This window comes from Arvicola amphibius, chromosome 10, assembly GCF_903992535.2.
Source record: "Arvicola amphibius chromosome 10, mArvAmp1.2, whole genome shotgun sequence".
NCBI classification, from domain to species: Eukaryota; Metazoa; Chordata; class Mammalia; order Rodentia; family Cricetidae; genus Arvicola; species Arvicola amphibius.
The window spans coordinates 58257988-58282676 of NC_052056.1; the positions used below are offsets into that span (position 1 = coordinate 58257988).

The window sequence follows — 24689 nt, forward strand, 5'->3', positions numbered from 1 at the left end:
CTTGAGAGTTTCTGGGGAGACAGGGTTGCCTGAGGCTAAAGTTTCCTTCCGCAGCCTTACCTGGGCAAGCTTGCGGGTTGCAGTCTTGGTATTCCGCAGCGTCTCCCACGCAGGGCAGGCCCCCGTTGCGGGGCTCCGGGTTGGTACAGGTTCTCTTGCGAACGCGAAAACCAAGCTCGCAGTCCCGGGAGCAGGATGACCACGGGCCCCAGGCGGCCCAGCCACCACTCAGAGAGTGCGGGGACGTACTCCCGCTGCGCAAGAGATCCTCCACCAGGGCTGCAGAGGGCCGGTGGGCTCAGCGACCCCAGGGCTGGGGGGCCCCTGCTCCTCCCCTAGGCCTCCCCGGCTCCCGCTCCTGGCCGCCCCACCGCTCCAGGCCGTACCGTCGGTGTCGCAGGCTCCGGTGCCGTCGGCGGGGCAGGTCCTGGTCTCCGTCCTCCTCTTGCCGAACTGCAGGCCGTGCGGGTCCGGCAGCGGCGCGCGACACGTGAAGCGGAAGCGCTGCTCCTGGCGCGCGCCGCCCTGGGTCACGTTCACTGGCAACCAGGGCGTCCAGGGTGTGTTGCGCCGCACTTCGGGGCAGGCCTCCGGGTTGCACGTCTTGAACTCCTGCAGGGTAAGGGTGTTTCAGAGCCCCGCGGCCTGCAAACTTCCCTGCCCCCGGCTACCCGGCCCAGCGCCCCAGGCGCTCACCAAGCCGCAGCCCGGGCAGGAATTGCCATTCTCACAGGTCCGACGGCGCGACTGCACTCCACCTCCACAGTTGTTGCTGCACTTGCTCCAGGAGCCCCAGGAAGCCCAGAAGATGGGCACCGGGCAAGGTGTGTTTTCATTACAGAACCTGGGGAGGTAGGAGGCGTGTCACCTTAGGGAGAGGTACTGCTATCCCCAGGTTGTCATCCCCAGGCTGTAGGATGCCCCATCCCCGCCTCCCTGTAGCCACAGCTAGCTCACCGCTCCTCCCGGCTCTTGCCCACGCAGATGCGGCCCCCGTGGCGGGGAGCCGGGTTGCTGCAACTTCGCTGACGGACCTGGAAGCCGATCCCACAGGACGTGCTGCACTGTGCCCACGATGACCATGTGGTCCACGCCCCATTCCTGGTGGAGTGGGAGGGGACAGAGACACATGCCCCTCTGAGCCCTAGCTTCATAGATCTGGGCTGCATCTGGGGCAGATGGGTTTTGTATTGTTGTCAGGACTGGCGAGACAGTGACAGAAAATATCAGCTCCTAACCAGGCTGGCTCAGGCAGATTCGTGCATTCATCCGTTTGCTCATTCATGCCTCAAATATGTATTGAGAGCCTTCTTCCATATATCAGGCTGTGCTCAGGGCCAAGGACACAGTGATAGGGCCGGGCCCCTACACAGACAGGCAAAAGGACACACTCTTTAGAGGTCTCAGTTACCATGGCATCCTGAAACCTTCCTCTCCCCCTTCTCAGATACCCAAGCCTCCACTTAGACCTCACTCTCCCCGCCTCCCCCTTGCATTAGCTTTCCCCAGCTTTAGACATCCATGCCCAAGTTGACTTCAGTGATCAAAACTGGACTCTCCTGCCAACTGGGTACCCTTATCCTTAAAATAAGACTAATGGTTGGATTCTAACCTCCTTGAGGTTGCTGTGAGGGTTAAATTAATGAATACAGATAAAATAGTTATTTTAAGAGTCTTTAAAATTGTAGCTCAGGTGTGATAATAACCATTCTATGCAGTTCCCAAGTAGTAAGCAGTATGGTTCCTAACATACTTTTTCTCTCTTAATCTTCGCAGCAACCCTCAGGTAGGCATCTGCTGTTTTCAAAAGAGTAGCCAGAGGTCTGTCCAAAATCATGCCTCTAGATGGTGCAGCCTGGGATCATCACCATCTCATGCTGTCCCTCTAGTTTGGAACAGCAAAGCTAGTTCTGGCAGCGACTCCCATGTCTGTCCAGTCTTTCTTTCTGCATTTCCTGCCACAAGCTAGAGATTCTTCTTCCGTTGATATGAAAACTCCTAGTTCTTATAATTCTTGCCTCAGACAATCGCATCCTGCCCAGCACTGCACTGAAGTGTAAACCCCTTTGTGGGATGCCCCATTTCCCCAGTTCTCTCCATATGAGTCCTAAGCAGACCCTATACAAATCCCGTCCTCACCTACCTGGAGCAATTGGCAATATGGATGGCTGGCCCCAGGCATTCCAGGCCCCCACAGCGGGGCCTTGGGGAGTCACAGGATCTGGCCCGGCACAGGCAAGAACCCGAGTTGTCTCCATCTAAGTGCTCACACGGTTTCCAAGGTGACCATGGGCCAAAGCCCCCATCCCGTGTCACATTCCGCACCTGCAGACTCATATAAGGGGCAAGACTCCTGTCACACAAGGCCAAGGCAGGGGAGGGCTGAAATCCCAGGGCACATGGGGTATATACTGATGGGGAGTCATGGCTGGCATTGAGGGGAAGGGTTAGGGGAGGGTTCTCACAGGACAGTCTGTGATGTTCTGGATCCAGAGGCTCATGTTGGAACTATCCTCAAGTGTGCTGCAATGTTGCCGCTTCCCGTCCCAGCCGCAGTATGGGTCCCGTGCTCCCAGGCATGCCCTGCCAGATGGAAGTCCTGAGACTCAAGCTCCCTGGCTTCCAGGTCTCAGCTTTGTCTCTACAAAGCACCTGGCAACCCCAGCCTGGGCACCTCTTTCTTTATTGAATTTCCTCTATAAAAAAGATTAAAGTTCAAAATTGGGGATTTAGCTCAGTGGTGGAGCGCTTGCTTAGCAAGTACAAGGCCCTGGGTTCCAACCCCAGGACCAGAAAGTTGAGAGAGAAAACATGAAGCTCACTGTGCCCTTGCTGTGTGATTGGCATCATTTAAAGCCCTTTCAGAAGCGTGAATGAGTTCAGTGTACATAACCCAGTGAGGTAGGCCTCTAAATGTTCGATCCAGTAGGAGGAAAGCCAGAGAGCTCAGCAAGGACTCAGACTTATCCAGGAGACTGGACTGTTTCTCAGAGTTGAAGGACCCCATTGCGCCTCCCTTGGGACCACTGGAGGAGATGTGGTTTGCAGAAATGCAAAGAGATAGTCCTTCCCTGTCAGACCCTTAGAGCATAAGGTGATTCTTAAGCCTGGCTCATATGAAAATTCCTGAGGAGCTAGGAGAAACACTGGTCCCCAAGTCTTCCCCAACACGAGTCTCTGTGGTCTGGTGGATTTTAAAAGTCCAGGGCAAAGCTAAAGGAAGTCCTGTTGTGAATCACCAGGATGGCCAGCCATCTCTGCACGGAGCAAAGAAGAGGGAAGAGGAGGTTTCCCAGGGATCACACAAATTGTGTCTGGGGGAACTGGACCGAGGCTTCCCAACTACCATCCCCTTACTTTCATCCTCCATCCGGCCAGAAGTCCCATTACACGTTACACCCTGACTGGTGTGTGGACCCATTTCTCAAAACACAGGATACCTGGTGTAGTCTAGGGTTATGTGTGTTTCCCCAAGCTTGAGCTGTTTGGGGACAGAGAGCAGCGGCTAGCACTTTAGTGTTGGGAGAATGAACTGAGCCGCTAGGACTAGATGCTACCTCACCCTTCCTGGCCACAGGGCTGGCCTCTCTGCAATTTCCCAGAAAAGAGAGTAGTTCACACCCCAGGGCATGCCCCAGGTGCCTCCACTTACACTCCAGGAGTTCATTCTTTCCCTTCCTCTGATTCATTCTGGTAACATGGCCCTTTCCTTTTTTAAATAAGAAAGTTAACTATCCACTAGAAGGGCTTCAAGGAGGAAGAAAAGAGTCTGTGGGGATTATGGAGTCAAGATGGGCCATTCACTGCTAACTGAAAAGAGTACTAGATCCTGGAGGCAGAGGGAGGGGGCCTTTCAGCCTCACAGTGAACTCACTGCCACCACAGGGAACATTTGATCCCTTTCGTTTGTTTCTCAAGCCTTCACCCTGCTCTGATGAGATCTGCTGGGGAAAATTGAGGGAGCACAAAGGCAGGGGCTCCAAAAATGGAGGTGAGGAAATAGGAGAGGCCTTGAGAAGGAACAAAGGCAATAAGAAGATGGACGGATGAGTTCACAGCATCACACAAGCTTACGAAAGGATTTTTTTTCCCAGTGATCAAAGGAGCCAAGGATGCTGAGAGCCAACGGGATACACAGAAGAGGCAAGAGCTTGCAGCTTTTGCTGTCCCCAGAATGGAATTCTTCTTTTTTCTTGAAGCTTCAGGGACAGTCATTTGTCAGCCATGGTTTAATTAATTGATTAATAAGTTAGTTAATTAATAGATAAGTCTCACTTTATTGTCCAGGCTGCCCTGGATCTTACTATGTAGCCCAGACTGGCTTCAAACTCACAGTGATCTTTTCCCATCCTCTCAAGTGCTCAGGTTAGAACCATAAGCCACCATGCTAGGCTCCTGTAAGTTCTTTACATTTAGTGAATTCAATAGGTCATGTCATGCATTGGGGGAAAAAGAGGCCTTGCAGAGAGAGGGGGAGGGAGAGTGAGAGGGAAGAGAGCGAGAGGGAGGGAGGGGGGAGAAGAAGAAGAAGAAGAAGAAGAAGAAGAAGAAGAAGAAGAAGAAGAAGGAGAAGGAGAAGGAGAAGGAGAAGGAGAAGGAGAAGGAGAAGGAGAAGGAGAAGGAGAAGAAGACAAAGAAGAAGAGGAGAAGACAAAGAACTGAAGAAGCCTTTCCCACCCTGACAGCACCAATTCTGATAATCTATGATATCTATGACTGGTACTTAGCTCCCTGACATATAGAGTGCACAGTTTGTTGGCTGTGCAGGTTTGCTTGTCTCATTTATTATTGGTAATAATATAATTTTGTAGTTTCTAGTTTTTAGATCCACCTGTTGTCATTTGCTTATTGTATGTAGGGGGACAGGCATGCTCTTGCCATGACATGTGTGTGAAGGGCCCCACCTGTAGCTTTATAATAATAGTGTTAGCCCCTGTTCCAGGATGGCCCACGATCATTTACAATCCAGGTGCTGCTTTGAGCATCTGTGGATGAGGCCCTGATTGGACCACACTTGGTGCGGGAGAATTGTCTGTAACCTGTCAATCATGTTTTAAATAAAACGCTGATTGTCCAGGCAGAAAGTATAGGCAGGAAAGCCAGACAGGACGTGGAAAATGATGTAATGAGAACAGGAGAACTCTGGGAAGGAGGAAGTTGATTCCTTCCACTCCTGCCCAGACCACCAAAGCAGCAGGATGTCATCTGCCCCACTGAAAAAAGGTACTGAGCCACATGGCTAACATAGATCAGAAAAATGGGTTAATCAAAATATGAGAGATAGCCAGTAAGAGGCTAGAGCTGATGGGCCAATCAGCTTTATAACTTTAGAGATCTCTGTGTTATTTCTTTGGGGCTTGCCGGCTGTGGGGTACTGGCGGGACAGAAACCCAAACAAGCAGGCCTGGCTCCCCTCACACACTGAGCACACTGTGGCCTACCTGGGAATCCAGAGCACTCCCTTGTCTGTGGCTAGTGAATCTGTTTCCTCTTTACTCACTCAAAGACAGTGTAATACATTTTATAGCACAAGCACGCCCATATTTTGCCTCTGAGACCAACAGTTTGATTTTCACCATCAGAATTTACCGAACTGGATGTTGTGAGGTTCAAAACAATCCAAGTACACAAAGAATACTGGCACCTACGGCTTTAAGACCCTGCTTGCTGACTGAGAGATGAACCACAGGAAGCCAGTTCAGCCAGTCAGACTGACTTTTTTTTTTTTTTTTTTTTGGTTTTTTTTTTTTTTTTTTGGTTTTTTGAGACAGGGTTTCTCTGCAGCTTTAGAGCCTGTCCTGGAGCTAGCTCTTGTAGACCAGGCTGGTCTCGAACTCACAGAGATCCGCCTGCCTCTGCCTCCCGAGTGCTGGGATTAAAGGCGTGCGCCACCACCGCCCGGCAGTCAGACTGACTTTTTATAGAAAGCAAATAAGACTCTCTGTGTGTGGTATGCACACTCACACAGATGTGCATCCACACATGCACACTTGCATGTGGGGGCTGGAGGACAACCTTGGGTGTCACACATCTACTTCCTTTGTGACAGAGTCTCTCACTGGAATGTAGAGCTCACCAATTAAGCTAAATCACTGTCCACCAAGCCCTGGGGTCCTCCCATCTCCACCTCAGTGATGAAATTACAAGTGGGAGTCACCGCACCCGGCACTTTCATGGGTGTTGGGGGTTGAACTTGGGTCCCCATGTTTGCAAGGCAAGTGCTTTGTTGACAAAACCACCCCAAAGTAGGATTCTTACCCAATAAAAGCCAATGTCTGCTAGCAGAGAGAATGGCTAAGGATAGAAAATTTAAAGCAGCATTTATAAGACTAAAGCTGAAGATTCTGAAGGAACCCAGTGTGCCTCATGTTACTTCTTCCTCTAGAGCCTTGCTGGATGTAAAGCAGTCATTTTCAGTCTTGGATGCAGATCTTAATTGTATGGGCATCTTTTGAAATACTTAAGAAACAGAAAAAATGCCTCCCTGCATCTGGGCCTCTGGAACTAGGAGTTCAGGTATGAGAATGTTTACGCCCACTGAATTCAGTTACAGTTGAAAACTTCTGTTCCAGGGTCATGTTTGCCAAGGTCCCAAGTCAAATGGGATCTTGTTTTCCCGGGCTCTGACAGAACAGGGGGACGGGACAGAAAGACAGAGTGGGAATTCGCCCTGCTTTTTTCATCCCAAGTCCACTCACTTTCTGCACCTTTCCAGTTACAGTCCTGAGGAAAAAGAATAGGGCAGATTCTCCATAGAGAGCCACCCCGTTGGTCTGAGAGGCCTTTGAGACTCCAGGGCCAGTGCTTCCTGCCGCTGCCGGTAACTAGAGGGATCGCTACTCCCGTGGTTCAGGAGAGGCCACACTCACTGCCTCTGGGCTAAAGGGCACTTCAAAACTGACAGAACAAGGGATGTTCTTTGGAAAATGAAAGTTTCATGCTAAAGAGCATGGAAGTGCCTGTCACTGTAGAAAGTGGTGGGGATTTAAGAGTTCTTCCATGAAAAGAGCCGTCAGGCCCATAATACATCACCGTGTCTTTTTTACTGCAGTGTCTCCAGCTGCCATTACAGAGGGGACAGGTTTATTCCGCTGGCTCACAAGTAGGACAGAGATGGATGGTGGGCATTGTAAGCCCAGGAATGGTAGCTCCGGGAAGCAATAGTGGATGGAGGGAGCTGTCCAGCGTAGAAACAGCATTGTGGAGATTTTAAAGAGAATAACAATTACTTAAGACTTCCCAGAACAAGGACCTGGTTGGGAAGAGATGCCATTGAGCCCTTGATCCCGGGGCCTAATTCTGAACCCATGGGGGCAGGCAGAGGATATCTGTGTGTGAGCTAGAGTTGAGGTAAAAGAGCTACAGGAAGGAGGAAAGGACTGACTTATGGATTGAGCATCTTAGCTACTCTCTGGCCAAGCCAGAGTATTGGTTATATGCTGTGAACTGAGAATGCTCTGATTGAAGGAGGTGGAGGCAAGCTCCTGGATGCTGGGCAGAGGAGGAGGCCGGGTATTGTCTCTGCTTACCAGAAAGCCAAAGACTTGGGCTGATCCAGGTATCATCTCCCCACTGCCCCACACCTGGGCAAGAAGTGCTGCAGTTTCAAAGGCAAAGATCTTTCTTTCTGAACTAAAGGGCGCCAGAGAAAATCAAGCGAGCTAGAGATGGCTGGCAGGCCAGAACTATGGGGTTGCCCACAAAAATAACAGCCACCACAATACACTAAGTGCATGGTTCTCTTAGGCAGTGATACGGCTGATTAACACTAACAAAATCCAAGCTGGGCAGTGGTGGCACACGCCTTTAATCCCAGCACTGGGGAGGCAGAGGCAGGCAGATCTCTGTGAGTTCGAGGCCAACCTGGGCTAGTTCCGGGACAGTCTCCAAAAGCTACAGAAGAAACCCTGTCTCGAAAAACCAAAAAAAAAAAAACCCACTCACAAAATCCTTCCAAGATGTTTCAGGAGCAGGAACCCAATGTTTAGAGAGGTTAAGTGACTTGTCCAAAGGCACCACCCAACTGGAGACCCACGGGGATGCGGGGATGCGAGGGCAAGTGGCTCATTCCAAAGACACATCCCTTAAGCACCACCTCAGAGGAGTGATTGGCAGGATACCAACCACCACCGCAACCACCCAGGGCCCTTCTCTTGTCCTCTTGCCTTGGCTTACCCCCGACTACGGTAGGCCAAGCACCTCTCCAGAGGGACCCGCAACACCTGGTCGCTCAATCCCACGAAGAGCGCACGTGCACTGTGCAGGATGCGCAGGCTCCGAAGAGGTTCAAGGCGCCCAGGGGGCAGCACGTGCAGCTCCTCCAGGTAGCACCCCCGCAGGTTGCGGCTGGCAGTGGACAGCGCTTTCAGGATGGTGCCTGACTCTGGGGGTCAGAAGAAAGTGGCCTTGAAGCGGAGGCAGCTTGCTGCTGATTCCACACCCAGCAACAGCCACTTCCCCATCTGCAGCGCAGTTGGGCCCGAGTCGGCTTACCTGTGCCTATGTAGAGGACGTGGTAGAGTGTGTCCTTAGCTTGCACAAGGTCCACCACGAGATGTGAGAAGCGGACGCTGTCTTGGGTGACACAGGGCTCTGGTGTCACCGGCTGCACCGCTTCGCTCATCAGGAAGAGCCGCTGCGCATCCTGCAGGCTGCGTTCGGTGAGGTTCTCGTTGGGGCCAGTCTCAGGCAGGGTGCCACACTGCCACAAGGAACCCAGTCACTGGAGCCCAGTCCTCACATGCAGGGACTGCCATGGCCTCCTTCCCGCCCATGGAGACCTTGGTTCGACACTAATTCTCCAACACCCCTGGTCCCCAGCATTCTTTGTGGGCCTCTGAATCTTTTTCAGGGAAGGATGAGTTTTCTTTAAAATGAGGCTGGGAAGATGGAGGAGGAGAGAACTGCCATGGTTTGGAAGAGGATAGGAGGGTGAAGGGGTCTGTCCAGATAAATCATTTGAATGTGAACGGTGTCCTGTAATTTTAAGCTGCTTCATAGGCACCCACTCTTGGCAGCGGGCCAAGCTGTTTTCTCCTATATCCCAACCAGCTCCAAGTTCTTTTTTTCTTGTTTAAAGCCAGACGGTAACCATTCTTTTTAATGGTGCATCACAACCTTGCACAGACCCAGGATGGATGACCTAGTATAGTCCCGGCCCTACTTCCAGCAAAGGAATAAGGGGCTCAAGGGACTTGGGTGACCTGCCCAACGTCACTGGGCTGGATCTGGCTCAAAACTGCTAAACTGGAAAGCCAGAGCCTTTCCCAAGGTCCCCTGGAGTAGGCAACTGGGAGGACATGAAAGTCAGTCATCCAGGCTTGGCATGGTGGCCTGCATCTTCAGTCCTAGCATAGAGGAGGCAGTGGCAAGAGGACTGAATTTTTGGCTACAAAGTGAGTTCCAGGCCAGCCAGGGCAACACAGAGAGACCCTCCTCAAAAATAAAATAAAAAATAAAATAGAAAAATGAAGTGTGCCATCAGTCCCCTTATGCTTTCCCATCACAGGACAGTAGATACATGTATCAACCACAATAGCCCTAACTGCTGGCTGTATTCAGAGATTCTACAGGCATTAGAACATACCACACTACACACACTGTGAATACTCTCCAGATAAAACTCCCAAAGTCTAGCCACAATTTATCAGTGTTGTGCACTCCTGGTCTCTCCTATGCTGTAGAGTTGAAGTCCCAGTCTCTCTGGGCATGTGGGTAGGTTCCCTAGCTCTGCCTCTTCTTATCTCCTTAATGGCGGCCTGGGGAATTACCACCCGCTTGGTGAGCCATCACAGACCCCAAAGACAAGCCTAGAGCCGCAGGACCGGCCTGATGTTAGCCTGTGCTGAGAGTCGGTTTGTGGCTAGTATGAGGAAAAGGAAAAGAAACTGTACCTGGAAATTGGGGAGGGGATTGGCAATAGGGAGCCAGGCAGCCCTGGGATTCTCCTGGTAACGAAACGGGCCACTGAAAGCCCGGGAGATGGCACTGAGGTTGAAGGCGCAGACGGCAGAAGCAGCGATGCTGTTTCTAAAAGGAAAGAGGTGGTAGAATGAGGTCCTCCCTTTGAGGTTCTGCCCTCCTTGTGGATCAAGCATCCTCTTCTGAGGCCCCTAAATCCACCACCATTCCTAATTCCCCTAGGTCAGGAAGTGGCTAGGATGAGCCTGGTGCCTTCTGCACAGTGAAGGATATGTAATCCCCACACTCTCTCACCCTACAACAGGGAAATCCCATTGGCTAGAAACACTGGGGTGTGGTGATATTTTGCTTGCACTGTAACAAATAAAGCTTGCCTGAAGATCAGAGTGTGGAGCTGTCAGGCAGTGGTAGCACACATCTTTAATCTCAGCACTTGGGAGATAAAGGCAGACAGATCTCTGTGAGTTCAAGGCCACTGTGGGCCACATAAGATTGATCCAGTCTAAAAGAGAAACAGAGCCAGGCGGTGGTGGCTCACACCTTTAATCCCAGTACTTGGGAAGTGGAGACAGGAAGAGATACGGCTAGGCGGACAGAGGAATATAAGGTGGGAGGATACAGAAGCTCACGGTATTCAGTCTGAGGATCCATGGAGACAGGATCTTGCCCCCTTCGATCTGAGGTTTCAGTAAAGGTGAAATGCCTTTCTAGTACTTGGCTCCTTTACTTCTCTGATCTTTCGGCATTTACCCCGATATCTGACTCTAAGTTTTTATTATTAAGACTGATTAGAATTCACGCTACATTGGGGCGTCCCTCTGTGTCACTTCTTCACCCCCTTCCCTTGTTCAGTGAGGGGTGGAACACAGTCAATGGCCCACATTAAAAAATACATTTTATATTAGATCTATTTGGAAGCCTCATGAAACAATACTATCCAAGCTAAGTATGTTATACTTTGATATTTGATTCTAATCTATCCTGTCATTTACACATATGTATTAAATAGATGGGTGACAAACCACTGGTTCATGCTGCAACCTGCAACTTCTCAGAACTAGACAATCTCTACAACCCTTCCGGGCCCAGAATCATACATCTCTATGAACGTGACGTGAACCGCTCACAGAGATGACACCGTCACACCCACCTGTCCAGCTCTAGTCTCTGCCTTGGTTTCTCAGATGTGTTCACTATCCTCTCCCTCGGCCTGGTTCAGAACCCCACCCTGTGCCCTTGGGTCCTGACCTGTCCTTCTGCTGGTCTCCCCACAGCCGGGATAGACTCCTAATCCGTTCTACACAAAGCAGTCAGCATGAAAGTCTTCAAATTTACGTCCAGCTGCTCACTGGCCTGTTTCAAATCCCCCAGTAATGTCTCCTTGTCCACAGGGTAAAGATCAAAACCCTGAGAGCCGTCCATGAGGTCCTCTGGACAGCCCTAACTCTTTAGCTTCTCTCCCCCCTCCCTCCAGCACCCCTGTCACACCGGTTTCTTCTCAGGGCATGAACCTTTTTTTTTCTTCCACCCAAAGCTTTGTACAGTTTATTGCACAGGGGTTGGGATGCTTAGTTCCAGAAACTTCCCTTCCCATAGGAAGCCTCCTATGATCTCCACTCTGTACCCTGCTTTCCCCCTTTGTAGGAGTTACCATAGCTAAAATGGGTTACTCAAAATAGCCTTGCCCACTCTAGAATGTCATCCCCTTAATAGTATTGCCATGACTGCTTTTGTTCACTGCTGTCTACCCCACACACACACACACCCCAGGACAAGCCCCTGGCATGGAGAGGTTACACAATAAACTGTTATAGTCTACACTGATATGGTCATGTTTCCTTGATGTCTCTCCAGCTCTCTTTGCCCTCTGCTCACAGTTACCTACTCTACCCCCCACCCCCAACACACATCGAGAGTTAGCCACACTTAGCCATGGTCAACAGGCTTTGAGCTCAAGGCTTGTGTGAGCTGTGCTGAATATCCATCCCCTGGTCAGGATGGCCTCTCTGCTGCTGCTTGCTAGTCTTACCCACATCCTTGCCTGTCCCCTCGGACTATCCTTTCTGTAGACAATTTGGGAGTACCTGCTACCTGGAATCACTCCATGGCTCACAAAGCTCCTGATGTTCTTACAAAACACCCCAAAAAGTGTTTCCTACTGTAAAGGCCTTCCTTGGTCTCAATGGTGCCCATTCATCATTCTTAACCTGAAGCTCACTCGATTTGTTAGCCTCCACATGAAGGGGCAGTACAGAAGTGTCTGGGCATCCCTGGAAACAACAGGGGTGCCAAATGCCAGCCTGCAGGTTCTGGTGTAGCCTGGAGGGAGGCGGCGGCAGGATTCTTAGAAGGGAACATGGAGAATCCATTCCTGGGGCTGCCACCCATTCATTCATCCCATGCAGGCATCGCCACTGTCCTCACCAGCATGCTCGCCCTCTATGAACCATCATGCATCTCCCCTCCCTTTCTGCACATCTGGCCTGGGCCTGCCCTTCCCTGCAGCTCAGAGCTGGTGCTTACCACTCCAGAGGTGGTAAGCCGCAAACGATCAGCTGCAGGAGCAAGATCTCTGCTTTATGGATGAAGACACCAGACTCTGAGAAAGGGTCTGCTGAGTCCACCAGGCTTGCCAGGCAAGCCCTGGAATGATAGGGAAGGTTGGCAGCAGAGACTGGGGGACTCACACATTGGTGGTGAAGACGCCATAGATGAGGTCCTGCTCGGGCAGGTGGAAGGCACTCTGCAGCTCGTTATAGTAGAAGGGGACCTCTCCGGGGCGGGAGCAATTGAGCCGGGCCTTCATGAATGTGGTCCAGGTGTCCTCCAGCAGGAAACGGCCCCCCACATCATTCTTGCACACTCGAGCCACCCGAGAGTACACAGTACGCCCACAATCATGTTCCACGGCATTCTCCCGAAGGAAGAAATATGCAAACAGCCCAATGTCAAATGATGCCACAAAATTTGGCTCTGTGGGGATGGAAAGAAGAAGGCAGAGTAGGAAGGACTCGACTGCTTCAGTGTTCTTGGATAGGCATCTTCAGTCCCTTCTTACTGACCCAGGGGCTCTAAGGAAGTGCTCGTATTTGTTAATAATGCCATTGTTAATAGCATTTTGTCACTGGATAAAATACTCCATCATAAGAACTTTATTGGTTCCCCTATTTAAACCTCACTACAATTTAAAAGATGAGACCTAGGGCTACTGCCCCCTTACAGATGAGAGCACCAGAGTAGAGAGCGGCTTGGCTCTTGCTCAAGGCCATACAGCTAGTTAGTAAAGAAATGTACTCACCCTCAAGGAAGAGGAAGTTCACCCTGTTATCCTCTTTCCTTCCCGATTTCTGCTTTCCCTTAAGCACTATTCTATTTCTAACTCTCTCCCCTAACAGCCTGTCCTTTGTCTTGGGTACTTGGGATAATTGGGGCTCAGCTCCAGTGTGTCTTAGTCTTTGGGGAACAGCTTCCCTGCCCTATCCACTTTATTAAAACAACCGAGACAGGAAAGGCCAATGGGGATTTAAAGGCAGGACGGCCCTACCCAGGCCTGGGTTACCTTACCATTGAGCCATTTGGAGTTATACTGGGCAGTACGAAGTGGTGGCCCACTGCCCAGGCTGCGGTAGATGGCTGGATCCCGACCTGAGAAGTCGATGACAGTGGCTGCATAGAGCTCCCCCTGGGAGGAGATGACGGCTGTAGAGTTGTGTCGTGGATCGTACGGGCAGCGGGCCACGCCGTTGATTTTCTCGATAGTCCGGCTGAGGTTGTCCACCTGGAGATGGTGGGAGAAGAGAGTTTTCCCATGAGGTCCTGGGATCATCTTTGTTTCCATCTTAGAATTGTCTCCTCTTGGTTTCTGTGCCCCCCCATCTCAAGTACCCTCATCATTTCCAGTCTGTCTACTCAAAGCCATTACAAAGGCTGAGGTCCTTCAAGGGTGTCTGCTGGGCACCAGACGGATGTTTCAATGATGAAAAAAATACCGAAGAGAGGTTCAATTTGAATTTCAGATTAGGAATGAATTTTATGTTTGTCCTATTATTTCATGGACATAATCCTCTGCCCACCCTACTACATTTGTCAGTCCCCACCCCAAGACTGTGGGACACTCCTCTTTGCTTGCCCCTCCCAATGGCCCACCTGTCTGCTGGAGCACACTGGGGAAAAGGCATTGGTGCCGCACAGGAACACCTTCCGGCCGGAAACAATCAGGACTCGAACATAGTTCTGACACTCCTCCTGAGGTGGGAAGGAGAAAGATAGAGGGCCACAGCTCTGCATGTGTGGCTGGGCATGTTTACTTCACACCCCTGCATCACAGAGGCCAATGAATGCCCTACAACACCCTTGCCCTGGACCCAGCTGCTCTGAGGTCCAGCTTATGTCTGGAAATCCACTGTCTCCCTTCACCCTCATCCCAGTCAGGTTTCACAGGGACCCCCAACATCTGACCAGAAGCTTCCAGCAGAACCCCTGTTGCCTGGGGCATGTACCTCAGTCTTCCCTTTACTCTGGCAGGAGCGGCGTGTGTCCTCACTGGAGGCCCACTCTGTAGCCTGTGGGAGGAACAGGGACATCGTCTGGTGTTCATTAGGGCAGATGGCAGGGTCTGGGTAGCCCAAAGGTTAAGGCTTTCTCTCACAGTACCTGAGGTACTCTGTGAGAGATCATCACCTAGAGGTCTTTAACTAGAGGGCAGTCCCTCAGCCTAACACCTTCTCCCCTTGACTGGAGTGGGGACACCTAAGAGACCCGCTTTCAACTTCAGCGGCCCCATTAGCCTCATACAGGTTTCTGAGACTTCTCCCCACATCACTTATGAAGCTGCAAGTGGCCAAGAAGGGTTTTTAGTGCCACCCAGGTCTTGACAGGAAATGTGCCTTTAAGGAAATGTTCCTCGAAGGAATAGGAGGTTACCCTGGGTCTCTTTCCAAAGGTCAGGCTTCGAAAATCTTAGAAATAGTTGTGTTTTTCACTGACACCCTGCAACACATTGCTTTTCTCCTTCAGTCTCTGCAGACACTGAGGTTCTTGGGGGCAATTTAAGGTGCGTGGTCGGTCATGGGTAGGAGTCTTCACAGGCTATGCATGTTTGTGACCTTTAGCCTACTGTCTCCAGGGATGAAGACTTCTTGCCTCAGTTGCTTCTCTCATGAAGTCTCTCATTCCCTTCTTCTATTTTTTTTTGTTTTGATTTGAGACACCAGCTGAGGAGAACCTTGAACCTCGGATTCCCCAGACACTAACTTCTGAGGTCACTTCTGATCCCCACTTTATAGAGTGTTGGGAACAAACCCAAGCTTTTGTCTACCTTCCTTTTTGACTCCCTTGTGGCACCATTCATGCTGCCATGGGCTAAGAGACTGGAGACACAGCTTTCTCATGCTTAGGGCATTAGGAGAGGGCTGTTTCCAGCCAGAATCTCCCGCCCATTTATTCTATCCCCATCTCTGAGGAGCACTGAAGGGAAGGATGATACTTCTCACACAGGAAACTGTCAACAGCACTGATGTATAAACATGAACCACACAGCCTGTCCGAGAAGGCCTGAGTAAGCAGATCGAACTCTCCCTACCCCTCCCACATACACTCTGCCCTAATTCCTCACAAAGCTTCTTTGCTAGACAATGGGAAGCAGGGGACAAGGAGGGAGCCATGGGGCTGTTTCTTTCTTTCCAGACTGACACACACACCTCTAGAGAAACATGGATGCTTGCAGCAGAGAGAGGCTGTCCCCTGCAAGAACTTGCACCCAGGAGCTGGTCTCCAATAAGCATGCTGCATCTACCCCTCCAGGCCTGCTTCTCCTCAACTTTAAAGAAGGGCAGATGACCTTTAGGGTCTGGGTTCACCTGGACAGAAAAGACTAAGCATTGTTACTCTCAGAACCCATCAAGTCCCAGGTTGGGCATCACAAGAGAGAAGAGTTCTTGAGGTTTCTGGAGGCAGGAAAGGTCAACAATCCCCAACTCTGAAACACAGACAATAGGTGGCTGATGATGAACTGCACAGAGCCTTGGGGTTCCTGCGTGGGGCACATTGAAGGGACCAGCCTAAGGTCATATGGACTCAACAACAGCACAGACACATGCCAGAGACTTGTGCATGTCTCTTTGACCTTCAGTATAAGAGGGAGAAAACTAAAGTGAGTGAGGCTGAACAATCTGGTCAAGGTCACAAAGCTAGTACGGAACAGGATGCAAAGCAGACCACTGATCCAGGCACCCAGGAGCCTTCTGCCTCCTGTTACAGTAAGCAGATGCCATGAACCAAAAGTTAGAACACATGGCCCCAAAACAACATTCATGTTTATAACAGTAACAGCACAGAAAGGGCTTTCTGGAGTCATTTTTATTTGAAAATTTTTTTATCAAAGTAACAAAGCACAAATTTTAAAAACATAAAGCATTATTAACAACCCCTAGGGCTGGAGAGATGGCTCAGAGGTTAAGAGCACTGACTGCTCTTCCGGAGGTCCTGAGTTCAATTCCCAGCAACCACATCATGGCTCACAGCCACCTATAATGAGATCTGGTGCCCTCTTCTGGCATGAAAGCATACATGGAAGGAATGTTGTATACATAATAAATAAATAAATCTTTAAAAAAAAAACAACCCCTAGTAACCCATTCCTTCCATGCTACAGTGGTTTCACCTTACAGCGACCACACCCCAAGGCCCGAGAGACTGCTCAGCAGTGAAGCATTTGCTGCTCTTGCAGAGAATGGGGTTCGGTTCCCAGCATCCAGAGTGAGTGGCTCACATTCACTTGTAAATGCATCTGATATCCTCTTTTGGCCTCTCTGCACACCAGCACACACATGTGTTCCAAAGGATCTGATATCCTCTTTTGGCCTGCATGTATACACACACACACACACACACACACATACACACACCCCAAAACCAAACCAAACCAAAACAAACCAAAACAACCCAAAACCTAAGAGTCCCAAATCTGCAGCTCCATCGCACACCGGCTTTAGACAAGAAAGGGCTTTCCCACTTGTCTATCTCCATTGTATTCCAGCCCAGAGCACACCTACAACTCCCTTCTATCCATCCTTCCTAAACAGTTCATATTTTAATAAAGATCCAACATTGGTATTCACATTCTTGTAAAGACTAAGGTCTTCTCTCCAAACAGCGAGTGCCTCAGAGTTCCCTGACTGTGAGCCATTGACTTGTGACACAAACCACGACGAAGGAACTGTGCTTCCAGCCAACACTTTTCATCCATCCCCTAACTTTCTAATGCAAACTTATTGGAAGTGATCTTATTTAGATGTATTTCTATCACACATTGGTCTTACACATTAAAAAAGGAGAAAATGTCAGGAGTCTCTAACCTTCGTATACTCCGTGCACACCTCTTCCGAATTTGGAGCTGTCGCCATTCATTTTGTTGCCTTTCTTTTATCTAGAACATCATTTGTTGCACTGCCCTGGTGTCAGCAAGGCAAGAATTCTCAGAGCCGTACACTCCGGTCTGCAGGACTTTCTTCCGAGCCGCTGATCCTGTTCTGCAAGTTTGGCTGTGATGCTCTCTTGATCTCACCAGAGGTGTCCACAGGTCTCTGACCAATCCAGAGTCAACCTTTCATGTATGAGCTTACAATGACTGTTGTGTCAAAGGGGCTGTTGTCCAGTCAGAGAGTGTAGATAATGACCACCTGCTCAGGCTACAGCAGCTACATCAGGACCGAAGTAGTGACCGACAGTGGATAACAGTGATGGTGCTGTCCATTGTGAGAACTCATTTCAGACTCATTAAACTGTGAAAATGGTTATCTGAAAGTCCGTCAAATACTCAAGATTGGAGGCAATTTCCTTTCTCAAACAGCCTTCTCCATTGATTTTTTTTCTCAAACGTTCCAAAAGAAATGCCATTCCATATAATTTCTGTGTGCACAGTGATTCTAATAATCTTTAAGTTTCCTTCCTCATCCTTGTATTCCAACCTCCCAGTGAATCCATTGCTTGTGAGGCCTCCTGCTGGCTAAAACCAGCAGCTTGCCTCTCTTCTGCTTCCAGAAGCCACACTGCCTTGGTTCTTGATTTGTTTGTTTACTTTGGTGGCATACAACGCCAGTATCTTCCTAAGAAGAAATGCTATGGATCAATTTTTAAAGTTCACGTGTGTCTGATCAATTCTTTCTTCATATTAATTGCTTTCATATAGAATTCTAGGTTGACTATAACCTTCACCCAGTTTGATAAATGTTTATCCATTGTCTTCTCTATTCCAGGATCACCCGAAGAATCTGAAATAATTCTCTCTCTTCATCTTTCAGAAGACCCCATTTTGTTATTTTTTATTGTTTTGTTTTTAAAATGTTATTTTATTTATTGTTTTTAATTGAACTATACATTTTCCCCATTCTCCTTCCTTCCTCCCCTCTTCCAACGTCCACTCCTGCCCCTCATGCTCCCAGTTTACTCAGGAGATCTTGTCTTTTTCTCCTTCCTAGGTGAATCCATGTATATCTCTCTTAGTGTCCTCTTCGTTGTCTAGGTTCTCTGAGGTGGTGGACTGTAGGCTGATTATTCTTTGCTTTATTTTTTTCTTTAGGCTCTGGAACACTTATGCTCCTCCCCCCATAAAAACAGTGCTTTTGATGTAAGTTTGGGTTACTTTTGAAAACATAGCTAACTCCTGACTTGAAGACTTGGTTTTAGCAAATTTTCTTACATTATTTTGCCTTTCCCTTCTCACCCTTCCTTTTGTTTATTTTGGAAAGTGTGTTAATTCAACGCCTGGTTGATCCATATACCTTAACACATTCTCTAGTTTTCCGGCATTCGCATTTTGCGCGTCTTGATCCTGTTGTTCTAATTTTGGGAGACTTTTCTTCAAGTTTTATCTTTGAATCCTTCAATTCTTATTTTCCTAATTGCAATGTCAGCTGTCGTACTTTCAACTTATTGCTCTATAAAAATATTTTTCATATGGAAGGAGATACAAATTAGTTTGTAATGGAATTTAAAATGTTTTCAGTTTCTTGTAAATTTTCTGCAGCTTGCAGCTTGTGTCGTTTCGTGTTTATTTTGGTCTTCCCCTTTACTTTAAGGCTTTCCTTGGGTTGATGGCTTTTGGCTATTTGTGCACTTTTTTTTTTAAAGCGTTAGGCATATTCCACTGGAAAGAACGGAGGCTTCTTGAAAAAATGGCTGGTTCCATGCGGGGCAGTAAATGCACAAGGCAAGCCTAGAACATCTTGTCATGGAATGCTAGGATGCCACACTAACCAGATAGAATTGGACCAAGAGGACCCAGAAGCCTACTTGAAAAGGCCTCACACTGTGACAGACGGGTTAGCTATGAATGAAAACAACAGCCATGGACTGAAACACATCAACAAGTGCAAATTCGTGACTCGGAATTAATAATAAATGAAAGAGGCTGGGATGCAGCTCACTGGGTAGAGGGCTTGCTTAGCATCCACAAAGTCCTGGCTTTGGTCCCTACCTAGCACTGCATCAAGCTGGCATGGAGGTGCATAGCTATTATCCTAGCTCTTGGGAGATGGAGGCAGGGAGGGTCAGCACTTCACCATCATCCCTGGCTACATAGTGAGTTTGAGGCCAGCCTGGAATACACAAAACCCTGTCTCCAAAGACAGACAGACAGACAGACAGACAGACAGACAGACAGAGAGACAGATGGTGGGTAGACAGTCAGACAGATAGATAAGCCATAATTGAAAGGTATTAGGGAGCCAGCTCTTCATCCGAAAACCAGTACACAGCAGAATACTGAAAGAGAACAGGACATGCCTTGCAACAGTATGTCAAGTTGGTATATTGACTGTTTCCAGTTGAAATCACCTGGAAATTGAAACTTGAGAAAGGACCATTTGGCTTTATTTTCCTTCAGGTGGCAAACCATAAAGACTCTTACAGCAGAGGGGTCCTCTCTGTACCAGGATAGGACAATAGCTTTCATTACCAGAGACTTGTGGTGGCTAGAACAGTAATGAAAATCAGTAACTCGCTGGTGGAGCATTTATCTCCAACTAGCTTTTATACACCCCCATATATCTTAGTGTCATCCCTAAGAATTTAGACCCTATTCAAAGGTCCATTTCTTCTACCATGCCTGTGATAAATTCATGGTTGTTCTTTGTTTAAAATTATAGAAGCTTCTTGCTTTGGTCATTTTTTTGGGAGGGGGGGATTTCGTTGTGTAGAGATCCCCAGGTATGTGTGAATCATGAAAACATATATGGCTATCTCTGGTTAATCCGTCTTGTATTCTTTAGGTTCCCATTTGGCCAAAACCCTCAGAAGAAGTCAGGGAGTGGACAGGGGATGCCTTTCTTGTCTATATTAGCAGTCTATTCAGTTGCTCTTCTTGCCCGGCTAACGCAACTTAGTGGAGGCAAGATTTATTTGTCTCCATGTGTCAAGGAGTATGGACCATTATAGCAGGGAAGGCATTAATTGTGTTCTGTCTGTCTGTCTGTCTATCTGTCTGTCGATCGTTTTTTTTTTTTTCAAAACAGGGTTTCCTGAAACTAACCAGGCTAGCCTAAAACTCACAGAGATCCACCTGTCTCTGCCTCCCGCGTGTTGGGATTAAAGGTGTGTGCCACCACTGCCCTGCTGGCATGGTGTTTTATGTCTCAAGGCTGTGAAAATGGGCGTTTGCTCACATCTGGAAGAGTCAGGAACCAGACAGCAGGTCAAAAGACAGCAGGGCTATAAACCGCAAGACCTGCCCCTTGTGATTCATACTTCCCACAAGGATCCACCTCCTAAATGCCCCACACCCCGTCAAAACAATGCAAGAACAAAATACTCAAATGTGGGAGACAATTAGCAAACCCTTATCTTACCTTTGGTACACAACTGTATTGTTGGGTAATGAAATAACAATTTGCTTTATAGAAGCAATCTAGTCAATATATTGTAACACTAAAGAATGGATGACGCTAGGGAATGACCATCAATTGTCACAAAGAGTCTATGGACCACCTGAGGTTCCTATGCAGCAGTCTGGCCAGAGTCTGAATTGATGAAGCCTGTAACAATCAATGTACATATGATACAGGGTCAGAACATAAATTAAGCCACCCAGATTGCAGCCAGAAAAATCCAAAAACTATTAGACAAATGATCAGATTTTTTTCAATAAATAAACACAAAGAAAGAAAGTGAAGAAACATTGTTCAAAGAGACTTAAGAGACATTTAACAAGCTGTAATGTATTAGGATCCTAATTCAAACAAAATTATTTTGACTTTTTTTTCTTTTTACTGTCCTGGGGATAGCTTCACAAATGCTAGGTAAGAGCTCTACCACTAAGTTACATCCTCTGCTCTATATTGAAATTGTATGATACAATTAGGAAAACTTTAAAATTTAGAGAAATGAGAAGATTGCAAGACACTTAAAAATCATCCTTATCTTTCAGAATGCATAGTGAAGTCTTCTCTTTTTGTTAACATATGATGTCATAGCCCAGGCTAGCCTTAAACTTGAGGTCATCCTGCCTTGGTCTGCTGGGATTATGAGTGTAACCCCCTCCCCAAGACTTCCTCCTTTCTCCTTCCCTCCCTTCCATACTCACGTCTTTCCCCTTTATTTTTTCAACTTAATTTTTTTTTGTTGTTGTTTTTGTTTTTTATAACGGCAGGGATGGAATCTAGACCCTTCCCCATGCTAGGTCAGGGCTTTCTCACTGCAATCCATCTCAAACTCTGTGTACTGAAATCATGACTGGCGGGATATGTCTGAGATTTGCTTCAAATGACCCCTGACAGGGAAGTGGGGACCCTAGACGTAACAAGTGTCACTCTGAGTGGATACGAAGTGCACTGGGTTTATTGCATTATTGTTTTCTCGCGTGTGCGCTCTTTTACATGATGAACGATTGCTTCCCTTCTAAGTACCAAACATCACACTGGAAACTCTGTGAGTAGACTTCTTGGGTACTTATCAGGGAGTCTCTCTCTTAAGCTTCCCCACAGGAACCCCATCCCTGTCATACTCTAGAAGACTGATCTCTGACTGAGTTTCTCCAGTAAAGATTCCCCCATTCTCTGGCCTGGGAGCAGGGTAGGGTGAAAGATTTCAACTTGAGTTCCTTATTCTAGCCCCATAGCCCACGAGTGCCCGCCACCCTACAGACTCTAAACATGAGCTTTCCATTGGAACTCTAGAGAAGAGGTCTCAGCCTCTTTTATTGGGCGAAGGAGCTAAATTAGGAGACCTGGGCTCCAGTCTTTCCATTTAGAGAATTTTAATAAGTGTCCTATTTTAGTTGTCTTTATTCTCTAGCACCCAGTACCTTAAGTCTGAGATCTTCTGGAGACTCAGCTTGCTTTCCTGCCTCACCTCCTCTGTAAGCAATTCAGCTCTATTAAGACAGAACAATCCTTCTATCCACTCCCATCTCCCAGAAAGATTGGATTTCTGCTCCACAGACATGCGCCCTCTCACTCTCTCTGTTGTATGGATGTGTGCCTATTCAGACTCCCTGATGCCTTTGGTGGGTTCCTGCAAAGGAGTGGACATTAGGCACATACTGAGCATCAGCAGCATGATGAATGCTTTCTATTTGGACTGCCCCAGAAATTCCAGGTCATGATCTCAGGTCGTGGACGAGCTGTGTAGTTTCTGTGCTATGAGGAAGAGCAGGCAGATCACCAGGCTATGAATGAAATGGTCTCTGTGTGGACATGGCAGCTCCCCTAGACACACCAGAGATGACCTCTCAGAATCAGCACCATCTGAGCAATGAGTTCACCATGGAGCAGACTCTAAACTACCCATAGCTCCAGGCTGCTGAGCCCTAGTGCGGAGTATGTGAGGGAGGCTAGAGGAGAACTAGGACCACCCCCCGAATGTCTTCCCAACCCCCTGAAAGTCCCATTACGTGTTTGGGTGTGAACATATACCATCATAATCATTTCTGCTCCTATAGGCCGTCTGGTACCCCAAGATCATAACACTGTAGCAATTAGGCCTTGGAACTGGACTGATGAAGGTCAAGAATGCCTACTTGCCAAATTCAAGCGAGCATCATGCTGGCCCCCAGTCTCCATCAAAGGAGGTCACAGACCTCACACATCTCCTTTTTGAAGAGTCCCATGACCATTGGCTGAGTTATGCTGGTAATAACTGTAGCAGCTGAACCAAGCTGATTTCCTTCCCTCACCCTCTGCCTCAGCACTTGCCCCCACTACCCCCCCTCACACAGACGTGCACACACTTACACACACATGTACACACACGTATGCACACATATGTACACTCACAGACATGCACACACACACTCACACTCAAATACATATACACACACATGCATGCACACACATACACACTCCCCCTCTGTAGTACTTGAGGATTGGGAAGGAATTGGGGATTTCAATTCTTCTTAAGGAACAGTCCCTGACATCAACTGTTTCACAGGGCTTAGGTTCTTAGAGGTCCCTTTAAGGGACACTGGTTTGCATAAACTCTTTGTGGTTAGATTTCTTTCTAAGCAGATGTCAATTATTTAAATTATCAATAAAACACTTGAGGTTCAAATGAACTTAAATAACACTCTGGGGTCCACTAAACAGCTCGGTGTCCCCTCCCCTCACTTTCTGCCTCTGAATGCTGCTGAGAAGCTCGCCACAGTCAACACCCAGGACAGGGTCTGAGGTTCTGTAAAAATGGCGTGCCAGGTCACATGACAAAGTGGGTACTTAGAGCCCAAAGCCAAGGCTTTCTACTCAGGCCAGACAACTGATCAGAGCCCCAGGTCTGCCACCAGTGTCATGGAGGAGGCTCTGGGAGGTCTGCTGTAACCTCTCACCTACTCACTCACCTTTGTGGCCAGACAGTGCTTCCCAGGATAGTTAACAATGGCATGGACGTGTTAATCTCCCTCCTTGGTTCCATCAGAAGAACCCAGCCTGCATTTTAAGGTTAAACCCCTGGGAGATATGCTGGTGAAGGAGACTTCTTGGTGCTCTTTGTTTGTAGGGTACTTTAGAAAACCTTATGGAAGCTGAATCTCTACTCCAAGAATGAATTCTGGGGGTGCCATAGGTGTCTGTCTATGCTAAAACTACAGCACTGAACTGGATGAACCAAAGCCCAGGCCTCAGTCTAAACATCCATAAAGGTCCATGACTTACGTCCTGTGCACCAGCTAGTGCGGAGGCCAGGGGAAGCTGTGGCAGCATAATGGCTCCCCAGATAAGGCTTTCTTGACATCCTACAGCAGTGGTCCCTATATCTAGTTACCCATTGCAATTACTTGTGAGCTCTTAAAAACCCCAGTGCCCAGGCTATATCCCTGAGCAATCCAATGAGACTCTCTGAGGCACCGGTGCCTGTCAAAGCTCCCCTAGGAGTTATAGGGCGTAGGCGAGGGACCCGATGGACTAGTGTCAGTACCATTCTCGTCCTAATTTATGGTAACCAGCTGTGTAAGCCAGAAATCTAGATGTCACCCCTGTGGTCCAAGCATGACTAACTCCTCCAGGGGTCACCTTATATAGAAGCCAGCATGCCTGTGATTCTCAGGTTATGTGAGGGTATGTCCCGATATGACCCTGCCACCTGGGGTTTCCTTCCTGTCCTCCGTCCCTCTTCGTTGTCCCCTCAAACCTTCCCATTAGTCCACTGGACAATCCTAATTGTCTCCTGGTTGCTTCTTCCATGACTCCAGTGCCTGGTCTGGGTCAGTCTATTCCTGCCATTTTTCTGCTTAAACTCATTAATGGATCTCTATTGCCTTCCAAATAATATGTGGATCCCCCCCC

General features: G+C 48.4%; 1 protein-coding gene across 1 annotated transcript in view; it reads right to left on the minus strand.

The window, feature by feature from the left end:
• Sema5b (semaphorin 5B) overlaps window positions 1-24689 on the minus strand; it is a 119052-nt gene that overhangs the window by 3248 nt on the left and 91115 nt on the right. Inside the window, exons 5-17 of the mRNA XM_038345271.1 lie at window positions 14421-14483; window positions 14068-14166; window positions 13486-13699; window positions 12609-12894; window positions 9894-10029; window positions 8494-8701; window positions 8176-8383; window positions 2466-2583; window positions 2144-2325; window positions 958-1101; window positions 697-844; window positions 387-612; window positions 61-279 (exon numbers count right to left, since the gene is read on the minus strand). Coding sequence (XP_038201199.1) covers window positions 61-279; window positions 387-612; window positions 697-844; window positions 958-1101; window positions 2144-2325; window positions 2466-2583; window positions 8176-8383; window positions 8494-8701; window positions 9894-10029; window positions 12609-12894; window positions 13486-13699; window positions 14068-14166; window positions 14421-14483 — 2251 coding nt within the window. The remainder of the gene's footprint in view (window positions 1-60; window positions 280-386; window positions 613-696; window positions 845-957; window positions 1102-2143; window positions 2326-2465; window positions 2584-8175; window positions 8384-8493; window positions 8702-9893; window positions 10030-12608; window positions 12895-13485; window positions 13700-14067; window positions 14167-14420; window positions 14484-24689) is intronic.